Source organism: Solea solea, chromosome 6 (genome assembly GCF_958295425.1).
Source record: "Solea solea chromosome 6, fSolSol10.1, whole genome shotgun sequence".
NCBI classification, from domain to species: domain Eukaryota; kingdom Metazoa; phylum Chordata; class Actinopteri; order Pleuronectiformes; family Soleidae; genus Solea; species Solea solea.
The window spans coordinates 697,237-709,594 of NC_081139.1; the positions used below are offsets into that span (position 1 = coordinate 697,237).

The window sequence follows — 12,358 nt, forward strand, 5'->3', positions numbered from 1 at the left end:
CAGTAAAAATAATGAGTAATGGAGGCGTCGGCGAGCGTGAACTGACTGACGATCCAGATAAAGTCAGTCAGTGCGGATAAAATCACCACGCAGAGGATGAGTCAGCACTTTGTCCCAGACGCACTGAAGCCATAGATGCTGAGTTGGCGTTAATCTGCATTTATTTTTCTTTTTTGATAAAAATGATCGCGTAGCTAATAATAAAAAATAATACATCAGATGTCTCGGCGAGATCTGTACAGGAAACCCATGTGCAAAAGCGTGACTGCTTCCTGTCAAAACAACTTATGCTAGTTTAAGGGATTTTCAATAAAGTTTCAGGGATTTTAAGTAAAAATGTTGAGTTATTACTTTTGGGGTAGTTCGTAAAAGAATAAATACATGTTTTTATTAAAGTAGTTATTTTTAATAAAATAAAACATGTTTCTATGTTATCTTTAATTTCAGTAGTTATTCTTAGAAAATAAAATGCACGTCTTTGCGTTATCTTTTGTTTTATTAAGATTAACCAAGTTATGAGTTATTAAAAACAATATACGCATTACGTCATACACTTCCTTTCATTCTGGCTTTCAAAATAAGAGCCACTTGGCAATTAAAAAAAATAGCTTACAGTAGATTTTCTTATTCTTATTTTCATTCTTATATTAATTTCATGTTTTGATGATATCATTCTTTTTATTAGATTAAATGAGCGGTTATGTTTCCTGTCACTTATCCCATCTTACACAACACTACTTCCTTGCAGTCTGGCCTTCAAAATAAAAGCCACTTCCTATATAAACCTTTAAAAAGCTTGCAGGTGTTATTCTTGTGACATATTTTATTTTAATAGTTGACATAAAACATGAGCAGTATTACAAAAGTAGCCACGTGCAGAACAAATCAGATTTACAGTTTCCTGACACATTGCGACACTATTTGTGTTTGCAAAATAAAGTATAGAGTGTTGTTATCGACTGCTAACAGTGGCTAACAATTTATTTTACTATTTGTATTTCTATTATTAACTATTTGTTTTTCAAGTAGGACGTGATAAACTCGGAGGTGACGTCACTTCAGACTTCCATTTTAAAGTGAGCGCACCATCAGTTTTTCTCAGTATTTAATGGCAATTCAATGCTGATTTATGTTCACACAAAAGTGGTTTTATCACCTGAATCTGTGGCGCGTTTAAAAGAGAGCGAGAGAGGACGTGAGAGAGACGACCTTGCGCGTGTTTTTGCGACATTTGAGTCAAAAACACCAAAGTTTAATGACGAGAATCTATTAAAAAAAAAAGTGGTCCACACTTGACTCAGATGTGACCCTCCACCCACTCCCACTGTGGGCCCATCAAACAGCCTCACTGGTGACCAGAGTCCCACGGGGAACTGCGTGTTTGTTGGTGCAGTGGTATATTTATCAGCTATCCTGAGGGGGGGGTGGAGTCTGATGGACGCCAAGTGGGATGGACAGATTATTTATTTGTCAGAAGTCAAAGGTCACAGCATGGCAGCGCAATTTGGCATGGGCTGAGCTTCCCAGAGAAGACTATGTCAGACCTTGTGACGTGTTTGATTAAAACTTGAATTTGCTGCGTTTGTGTTTTACTGTGGTCAAAGATGTTTGTGTTTGTGTTTTTAAAAACACATTCAAGAAAAAAATGTTTAAAATGTCAAATATATTTAACCACACAGTCACACAGTCGTTTACTGGGTCGTAGATTCTTTACTTTCAAACTCCGTTACTGCATTAATTTACATCACAAGCTGTTTACTGTTACTTCTGAGTAGTTATGCCATATATTTACTGTGATTTAGCAGGGATTTCCTGTATAAATATTGTTTTACTGTAACTTTACTGTATTTATACAGGGATTTCCTGTATAAATACAGTATTTTATTGTAACTTCATTGTACTTCTGTGTTTTGTCTGCAGCTGGAGAACTTTGTTCAGAGCAGCGTGAGACGTGACATCACTCACATCCCGTCACACTTCGTGCACAACCAGACCGCGACCATGCTGGAGATCGGAACCAACCTGCTGACGCACACGGCCGAGCAGACACGCAAACTCAACGTGGTGGAAGCCAAGGTAACGGGGGCTTTGACCGGGTCGCCTGGACCTCGGGAACCTAAAACACAAATCCACGGGAACTTGGGACCTGTTGTGATGTCATTTTGTCCCCCAGGTGCTGAACCACACGTCTCGGATCGAGATCCAGCTTCTGGAGAACTCTCTGTCCACAAACAAACTGGAGAAGGAGCTGCTGCTGCAGACGTCCGAGATCAGTCGACTACAGGACAAGAACAGGTAGACGATATGAGGGCGGGTATTTTTGAAAACAAAGGAAAATTTGTGATGTTTCTGAACTTGGATTTCAAACTCAGAAACTCAGAGCAACCTCATCAACCCCGACATGGGATCGATGTGGAACGCAGTGAACTCGGAAATCGGGGTGCCGTCCCTTCCAGTTCCAAGTTCCGAGTTCCGATGTAAATGGAACGCAGTATAAAGGTCCATACACTACGTGTAACAGCTAGTTTGGGAGCCTTAAAATGTTATTTTTCTTATTTTTTTCTATTAAATCTTAAAAGAATACGCAGCTTTAATTTGTACTCTGTGCCAGCTTTATGTGCTTGCTAAGTTTTTGGTGGATTTCTCTTGGCAGCGTTACAGCGCCACACTCAGGTCTTACGTATGTACTACAACGGGAAAGTTGTAAACTTAGGCTAACCCTTTTACGTTTAAGTTCTCAAAAGCTTCTCCGTAGTATAGCTACAGACACTTGAGTCAGCAATGAGTCAGCAAAAAAAAGTTAGCCTGATGCTAACTTTACTCTCACTGTTAAGTGAAAGTATAAGACAATAAGTCAGCATTTTTGTGACAGCAGCAGCAGACGCAGTACTCAATGTTTTTGAATCACTTGACGTCAGTGGTATTTTTCTTCTACAAGCATCTGGGTTTGCAAGTTAGGTAGCTAACATTAGCTTGCCAGCATTCGTTGCTACTGGGAAACCCTGACACAGCACAGTATTAATGATGCCTTTCACCAAAGTCGTCTGTTAAACATTGAGATTTTAGACTTTGCTCCTTTGCTAAAGGTTGGAGATTAACGCATGTTTTCAGGGATTTTTAAGACTTTTTAACTGATCTACAGTTGGACATTGTTCGCTTTGATTCTTGTGTCGGGCGTCAGTGACGACACTCTCTGACCAATCAGTGGCCGGCAGTCTGTTGACGTCACATTTTAGCTCACTTGGAACCTTGCCAGACCAGGTGCTAAAAAAGTACCAGGTACCAGGTACTATCACTATTGGAAAAGCTCAAGTAGAGTCGAGTCGTGCTACAACTGTATAGTGGAGAAGCGCCATAACATGATTTCCCTCAATGTTGATTAATAACAACTGCTTTTACAGTAATATACAAAGAAATTGCAATTTTAGCTGAGTCGCTGAGATTTAACGTCAGGAGTCAGACGGGACCTTCTGTCGTCCTCACATATCACACGTGTCTCACACCTACAGCAGTGGCAGTGTCTCACATGAGTGGGTGAGACTGTGGTCGCGTTAAGATCTGAAACACATGAACATCATCAACCCAACATGTCTGACCTGCACGAGCCTGGTTCACTGAGACGTGGACTGATGGGGAGTCACTGATTGCTGTGGTGCTGTGGTCAGAGTGTGTGTGTTTGTACTTGTTACCTCTCTGACCTTGTCAGGACCAGTAGTCCTCATGCAGACCGTGTTTTACTTAATACAAGTGAAATAAACCACTCGCTCTCCCACACCTAACTCTGTGATTTTAACTCACCGGGACCCAGAAACCACTGGTCTTCTGCTGCCTCGTGTGGTCAGTTTGTGTCACTGAGATCAATCTGAACAAAGGATTTCAAACAGTGAAGTCACTAAAATAACACACTTGAATGAAGTGAAGGAGGAAGCAGTGGATCAACAACCGTGTTTGCTATGATGGAAAATTGATGATTTTCCATATGGGGTTTGGTGCGGAGAGAAACTTCAGTTTTCAGTGAGAAAAAGCTGTTAAATAGTGAGATAAAGTGTCAAACACATCTTTGAGACACTGAAGACTGGATTTTATTTATTATATTATTTATTATTTAAATACTAGGTGAGCCCTTTGATAAAATATCTAAGTAAGCATGTCCTTGAGCTTATATTTGGACTGACCATAATGTTTGACCATATGGCACCTGCATCATTTTTCAAAATATACCCTTTCCCGGCTACCTGTACTAAGTGGGTACTAAGTGGGTACTAAGTGGGTACTAAGTGGGCACGGGCTTGAGGGGGCAAATTCTACAGGTCCCATATGGTTTCACTAACTTGGGCCCGTCACGGACCGCTCATGTGGGCTAACACGGGTGGGTCCACCATGGAGACCACAGACGAAACCACTGGGGCCCCCGAATATAACCCTTATGGGGCCCACGTGGACATCCTGGCTGTGTTTGTGGGGTCTCGGTGCTGGGGGCCCGCAGGGGGCACACACAGTTGAGTCAGGGATGAATACGATCTCAGTTTGTTGTGGCTATTTCTGGAAAGCGTTAGATAAGAACTGTTCCTTCTCTTTGGCCTCAGAGTGAGTGAAGTCGTGCAGACTCTTGTGTTTCCCTGTGAAGCCGCTGCCACTCCTTCCTCAGGTTTCATTCGCTTGGCTCGCGTGTTGTTGATCTAACTTTGTTTTCAGCAGCTGCTTCGGCTGCTGCAGATGACGAGGACTCGCTCTCCTCTGGCAGAGAGAAAGAGTGATGCTCGGGTTATTAATCTCTATTTCACTGTTTGACGGCTCCTCTGACAACAGAGAGTGACCTCTGCTCCATCACACACACACGTCATGTTAATCGGTCTAATGTTAACATGAAGCATTCCAGGAGTTACGTTATGATGTTGTCATTTACTTTCTGGAGGTTCTATAACCTGACAGGGATTCCCTTCACTTCCCAGAAAGCTTGACTCTAAATAACTCACTCATTCATCTTCTGCCGCTTTATACTCCACATGAGGGTTGCTGGTGCCAATCCCAGCTGACGTAGCGTGGAAGCCGGCGGGGGGTCACACCCTGGACAGGCCTCCTTGGCTTAAAACACCACAAAGCACCCTAATCCTAATCCTCACTCTCTTCTCTGTGTCTTCACATTGTAACCGAGAGAAAACCTTCAATAAAACATCAGAAAAATGTCACCTGCTAATGATGCTAGCAGCGCTTTGGCCACAGGAGTTACATACTGTAGCTTTACTGGCCCTGAAGAATTAACGCTGCTCTGCGGCTGTAAAATAATCCCCTGTCTTGTAAACACACTGATGACTGGAGCTCTTAGCGATCATCACCATCACCAGCAGATTATTATTTACTTAACAGTAATTTCATGGTTTTTGGAACGTACTGACAAACACTGGTGTCCCGCCAACACAAGCAACGCTGGAGCGATTCCGACTGCAGCTTGTTTGGATTTATCTCGTTGCCGTGTCACATTAGACATGATAAGATAATAGGAAAATAAATGGCTGAGGACATTTCGGTCACATGATGCTGAGTCAGTTTTCTCCCCCGTGTGTCTTTCAGCCGTTTGGAGAGTAAAGTTCAGATGCTGGAGTCTCAGCAGAGAGGAGAGCTGGAGGACATGAAGGAGCAGAAGAACAGACTGCAGGTAAAAACCACATCTGCAGGATTTAAGAGGCCAACCACTGAGTCTGTGAGCAAATATAAAGACGTACTATTGATTTACAAGACTTTAACCTCAGCTGCTAAAATAAGGCTGTAACAGATTAAATTGAAAGTTTGAGCTGCGTGTGCCCCCTGCTGGCCCACAGGGATTTTTTTAGCACTTTCACAAAAGGCTCACCTGATAAAATCTATGTCAGCTTAAGTCTGCATGTTTCATGTCCTGCGTTGCTTCCTACACAGGACACACGTGGAGTAATTATTACTAGCGGTGTTGTGGACACTGTCCACTGTCTCACTCGCCGCTGTTGATGTGAGATTCCGTGCAGAACAACGAGGGAGTAAAGTTAAAACAAGAGAGAGCAAATGACGACGTGATGTCTGGGAAATTAAAATTCCAAGATGTCTGTCTCCCCAAAGACAAAAGACAAAAACTGGCTTTGACCAAGATCCCAAAGACAATCACTTGTCCAGATGCAGAGTGTGCTGCAAATCAATAAAAGCAGACGCCATCATGGACAAAGACAAGCTGTCCTCCCATAAGCTGTGTCAGCACATTCAGTCTTTGAATTTGAGAGAATTTGGCCTGGAAAGTCCTTGAAAAGTCCTAAAATTTGATGTCAACCAAGGTGTGGGAACCCTGGTCTAACAGTGAAGAAAAGACATCATTGACTTTAACGTTGGCAGCCATGTTTTCAGCGTGTGTCCAGGCCTCACAAGCAGATTATGGTTGTGAGCGATTTTATAAACGTGATAATGTTTTCTCTCTCAGTCTGTCGTCAGGACTCAGATGGCGGCCATCGAGTCTTTGGAGAAGCAGCTGCGCGTCGCCAGCAGCAACAACACGGCTCTGCAGAGGCAACAGGCTCAGTTGATGGAGTCTGTCCACACACTCATCAACATGGTGGCTAGTACCACAGGTACACACACACACGCACACACACACAGATGCATGCATGCACGCACACACACACACACACACACACACACGTGTGCTTCATTCATAGTGAGGACCCTGATAGACATAAAGCATTCCTCAGCTCCACTACACGGTTCCAGCTCCACTCTACTTGTGATAGTACCTGGTACTGTGGGAAACTAAACTGTCACGTCAACAGAGTGCCGGTCACTGATTGGTCAGAGAGTGTCGTCACTGGAAGACTCATGAGCGCGACGTCCGTCAACACATCTTTTCTCATGGTTCAGTTACACCCAAAACAACTGCTTTACAAGTCACTAGTTTGTGTCGCTTGTAAAACCACGTCACTGTAGTTTCACGTAGCTGTGCTATGATGACTCCGCCCACTTTGAGGAGGAGCTATGAAGTCATGGAAAATGATACCAAACTGACTAAAGTCAAACCGTCGTGCTAGAACTGTATAGTGGAAAAGCGCCATACGTGGCTAACCCTAACCTTAACCTTAACCTTAACCCAATTCTAACCCTTACCCTAAAACCAGGTCTTAAAAAGTCATTTAAAGATGTGAGGACCAGCCTAAATGTCAGATTTCTGGTCCTCACAACGCCTCAAATAAGACACACACACACACACACATACTGTATTGTCCTTTGAGACGATATGAAAAGAGGATTCAGACTTAATTGTGTGTGTGTGCGTGTGTGTGTGTGCGTGTGTGTGTGCGTGTGTGTGCGTGTGTGTGTGTGTAGCGTCTCCTCCGGGGAATCACAGGTGGCGAGACTGTGCTGACGCTTACAAGGCGGGTCAGTCCGTCAGTGGTCTGTATCACATCTACATCGGCAACAGAACTGAACCTGTGCAGGTAACAACATCAGAGCAGACCGGCAGCCATTTTGTCTTCTACGTTGTTGTGATTTTGTTGAAATTCATGGTTTTGGTTTTGGTACAGAATTAAAAAATGGGCCGTGACATAGTTAAGTTTGCCAGATTCTGAAGTTTTCCTCATCTTGAAGGTTTACTGTGACATGGAGACGAGCCGCGGGGGATGGACGGTTTTCCAGCGGCGGTTTAACGGCACCGTGGACTTCCAGAGGAGCTGGAGGGAATACAAGATGGTGCGTTTGTCTCCTGAGAGCGTGGAGTCAAAGTTTATACGTGACCACTCACCCTCTTCCTCTTCCTCCTCCTCCTCCTCCTCCTCTGTACTCAGGGCTTCGGAGACGTGTTGGGAGAGCACTGGTTGGGTAATGAAGTTCTCTACCTGCTGACCACTCAGGGTCAGTACTCCATGAGGGTGGAGCTGAGAGACTGGGAGGGAAACCCCGCCTACTCCCACTACGACCGGTTTACACTGACCAGTGAGAAGCAGCAGTACAGGTGAGTGACACACATCGCCGACTACTGCATGGTAAATACAAATATATAATCATAGAATAACATGTGACGTCAAATCTGCTCCCACTTAAGTTTCACTTATATTTTAAGAATAACTTTTAATTTTGTGTCACTTTATAAACTACTCACAAAAATCAGCGATTCAACACCACAGCACACAGGAGTTGTTGATCCACTGCTGCCTTTGTTAGTCAGTTCAACTTCGGCATTTGTAATCCTTTGTTTACATCTACCTCAGTGACACAAAGTCACCACACGAGGCAGCAGTAGATCATGATAAACCCCACTAGCTTTATGTGCATGCACTATGACTTCTTCTCTCTTTTTGTGTGTTTCTGTGGTGGTGTTATTGCGCCCCACACAGGTCTGGCATGCATACTACAGTGTTTAGAGTCATTTTGGGGGGTTTTGTGTGGAGGAGGACGTTTCTCAGAGTGATGCAGTGTTCATAGAACACCTTTTGAGAAGAGAAAGTGGGCAGAAAATCTCATTTATCCCTATGAAGGTTGGTCTTTGTTTGTTTCCTTGCTCACTGCTCCCGTTTCTGCCTCCTCAGGTTGTTTCTGCGAGGCTACAGCGGCACAGCGGGGCGACAGAGCAGCCTCGCCATGCACGGCATCGGCTTCAGCACCAGAGACCAGGACAACGACAACTGTGACCACTGCAAATGTGCCATGATGCTCACTGGAGGTAAAGTTTAGCCCCGCCCTCTTCAAGCAAACGGGTCACATTGTTGAGACAAATAAACAAAGATAAAGACCTTCTCACCTGTGATGTCATCGACTGGAACCATAAAAACGGATTCTCTCGACTCATTAATCACAGCAAATGATTATTCCAAAAACACACTGGCCGTTTCAAACATCTGTCTCTGTCACCTTCGCTGGTGCTCCGCCCCTCACCTTGTGTCAGTGCCAAGAAAAACAACCCTTTAATTTTTCTCGGCCTCTCATCGATGGGTCGCCATCACCGATTACGTTAATGGTTCCAGCAGAACCCAGCGATCTCTGAGGAAAAGACTCCAACGGTCGCCATTAGTCACTGAGTCATTTAAAATCACTGCAATTTATGGAGAATTACATATATATATATATATATATATACATATATATACTGTATATATATATATATATATATATATATATATACATATAAAAGAGGAATACAAAAAGAAAGAAGAAAGAAACAAGGAAAAAATAATAAAAGCAAAGGTCTTATAACAAGATCAGATTTTTATTTTCCAAAGAACTGGGCTGCAAAAGAATCTACATACAAATGCTTTTTGGTGTGTTGAACAAAGTCGATCACATTATTTCGCAGTACCACGTACACAAAAAAACTCGATCCAAAACTCAGGATCATCAGCATCGTTTCCTGTCAAAATAATACCACGTTCGCTCTTGTCAAACAATGTTTAATCCCAAATTAAGCATATTTTTGACCAGTTAAAATGTGTTTAATCAGAATTTACTCCCAGGTCAAATTAAGCTTCATCATTCATACTGCAAAAGCAAAACATTGTGAACATGCTAATTTCTTGAGACACATTCATCTTCCGACTGTTATCATCAGTTGCTAGCCATAATTGTTTGTAGTGAACCTTACCTTTTTTATCATTTTGGACATTTTGGTGGTGTAGAAAGACGAGGATTAGCCGAGATTCACTTGTTAGCTCAAGTGTTTAATCCAGGGAACCTCAAGGTTGAGGTGTTTCCCCAGTAAAAACAAACACGGTGGCTAACCCGCTAGCTAACTTTGTAGAATCCTCCGTTAGCCCATAGCTAACACAGCCTCTTTCATCTGCACGCTTCACAAACTAACACTTTCCCTCCCCCAGAATAATTGTCTTAGTAAATGTAAATATTCTGCCCCTCTTCCTCACCCTCCCTCTCTCCTTCTCTCTCTCTCTTCATCAGGTTGGTGGTTCGACGCTTGCGGTTTCTCCAACCTGAACGGTATCTACTACAATGTTGGCCACAACATCCGCAAACTTAACGGCATCAAGTGGCACCACTTCAGAGGCCCCAGCTACTCACTGCGCTCCACCTCCATCATGGTACGGCCTTACGACTTCTAACAGCACCCCTCAGTCTTCATGATAAAACGACCCCTCGCCCTCACGATGGTACAACCCTGTGGCTCCCAGCACTCCTCCAAAGCAAAGACCTTCCTGATCATGTGACCATCAGGGCCAAGGACCTGACATCCACTGTGTTGATGGTACAGTCCTACAGCTACACAGAAGCAAGGGTCTTGCTACAGGGGTGGTCAAACAGGCAACTGCCTGGGGCCCCAGGCTGAAAGGGGGGCCATGAAAACAGTTCATTCTGGATGTTTTTCTGAAATCGTCCAGGGGGCTTTGTCTGAGGATGCAAACATCCACGAAAGTCAAACTGGAATTTGTCGGATATCTTCTGCCAGAACTCTAAGCCAAATTTCGGGATTTTGGATGTTCTCCTGTCATTGTGAACACATCCACATGTGGCCTATCTTCTGCTGATTTTCTGACATAACCCAGATTTTTTTTTTTCTTTTCTTACTTTCAGGAATTCATGTTGGACAACTTTAGTTGATAGAAATTACCCTTTTTGAAAACTCCCCTTTCAAGGAAATGCTAACAGCAAAGTTCTGTGTAAACTGTTAATACACAAACAGCCAATTTATCAGCCTTTGCCTTCAATTGTGGGGTGGAATTGAGGATTTGGTCTAGTTTGATGTCGGGCCCGCAGGACCCTCTTGCCTTGGGCCCCCAAACTCCTTTGAAATGTCTCCGAACTTACAGCGACATCTCTAAGATCTACTGTGGTAGAAACCAGACTTTAACAGACCCTGAGAAGCCTTCCCATAATCGTACAGTACAGCAACCAGTTTGTCCAAAAGGTGTTTCAGGGCCAGTCTTACCTGGAAATGCTGCATTTGCCAACAGAACTATGTGTGAAGACTTAAAAAGGAAAACTTGTGACAACAGTCCAACTGTGACACCGAGTACAATGTGTTTGTAAAAAGCACAAATCCAGGGTTCTAAGGTCGTTCGTGGGAGATTCCGAGATTTTTGACCATCTGATACAAAGCCACTGGCAGAAGTCCATACCGCTTATCATTTTGAGGGTCATCCCAACTGACAGTGGCTGATAGGAAATGGTACATTCCACGATAGGTCATCACGAGTGTTGTGTTTCCTGCATGCTCGGACCAGGCTCCGCCTGTCAAACTGGATATTGGGACATTCTCCTGCTGTTGCGAACGCAACCAATCGTCCAGAAACAGCCCGATGATTGGATAACGTTTCTGACTGTGATTGGACGAGAAAAGACAACTCGCTCTTCTTTGACTCGTGACATTTTAAAGCTGCACTGCATGACCTTTGTTGATGTTTTTGTGTTGTTGTCCGATGTCGTTCGATGTCGTTGTTCAGTGTTGTTGTTTGATGTCGTTGTCCGATGTCGGCTCACGTTATGCTACGTATCTTGCTGACATGGCAATCGAGGGCTTTACCATTCCAAACTGTACCATGATGGAAACACGGTATGTTTGAGAATAGCCTGTGGGCGTTTGCCTGGACTTTTATATCTGTTTTTATTTTAAACCGATCGCAAGGGAGTGACGCTTACTCTAGTCAACCATGAAATGGGTGCCAAAGAATGGAACAGTTGGAGCTGGTTATTTTGGTACTATAACTAATGGAAACGCAAAAAAAAACAAACATGTACCGTACTGTACTAAACCACTCGGTGGAAACACAGCTTTAGCGTGGATACAGCAGTGCAATTCACTTTTGAAACGCTTCTTTGTCTTTTCAGTCAGACTCCAGTTTGAAGTCGTCTTACGAGTATAATTAGTACATTTACTTTTTAAAATACATGTAAACTTCTTATTATATTCTGGTATAATTTTGTTCATGGAGAGAGAATTGTCACATGACGTGAACATCCCTTGTGTCACTGTTTGTCGTGCTTCTTACAGAGCTAAAAGAAGGTTGTTTTGGGTTTAATTAACAAATACAGACAAATGTGTGTGGACCAGGCATAAGACGAATGATGAGTAACTGGAGGACGGGTTTTCTATGGGACAGTTGGACATTGTTGATTTTACTTTAATTCCGGAAAGCAAAACAAATAACGGAAAGCAGACTGGACTCTTTTTTAATGAACACATAATTAAAAAAAATGTGTTTTACATTACTGCGAGAAAATGGACGTTGCATCCAGTGTTTCTGAAGGCAGGACATGTGTGTAAGAGAGAGAAAAAAACAAAAACTGTCCAAACAATGATGTGTCTGACACTGAGCAGAGACAGAAGAAATAATAAAAATACAACACAATCAAGGTTTTATGATTTCCAGACTGTGGAGCACAGAACGATTGCTTTAATTAT

The 12,358-nt window shown here is 43.2% G+C and overlaps 1 protein-coding gene across 1 annotated transcript in view; it reads left to right on the forward strand.

Moving 5' to 3' along the window:
- The window catches only part of angpt4 (angiopoietin 4), a 43,616-nt gene extending 31,790 nt beyond the window's left edge, over positions 1 to 11,826 (forward strand). Inside the window, exons 2-10 of the mRNA XM_058630622.1 lie at positions 1,921 to 2,076; positions 2,174 to 2,295; positions 5,572 to 5,656; positions 6,443 to 6,590; positions 7,339 to 7,451; positions 7,603 to 7,704; positions 7,800 to 7,966; positions 8,541 to 8,674; positions 9,901 to 11,826. Of these exons, the coding sequence (XP_058486605.1) occupies positions 1,921 to 2,076; positions 2,174 to 2,295; positions 5,572 to 5,656; positions 6,443 to 6,590; positions 7,339 to 7,451; positions 7,603 to 7,704; positions 7,800 to 7,966; positions 8,541 to 8,674; positions 9,901 to 10,061 (1,188 nt within the window). The 3' untranslated portion in view covers positions 10,062 to 11,826. The remainder of the gene's footprint in view (positions 1 to 1,920; positions 2,077 to 2,173; positions 2,296 to 5,571; positions 5,657 to 6,442; positions 6,591 to 7,338; positions 7,452 to 7,602; positions 7,705 to 7,799; positions 7,967 to 8,540; positions 8,675 to 9,900) is intronic.
- Positions 11,827 to 12,358: the final 532 nt, after the last annotated feature.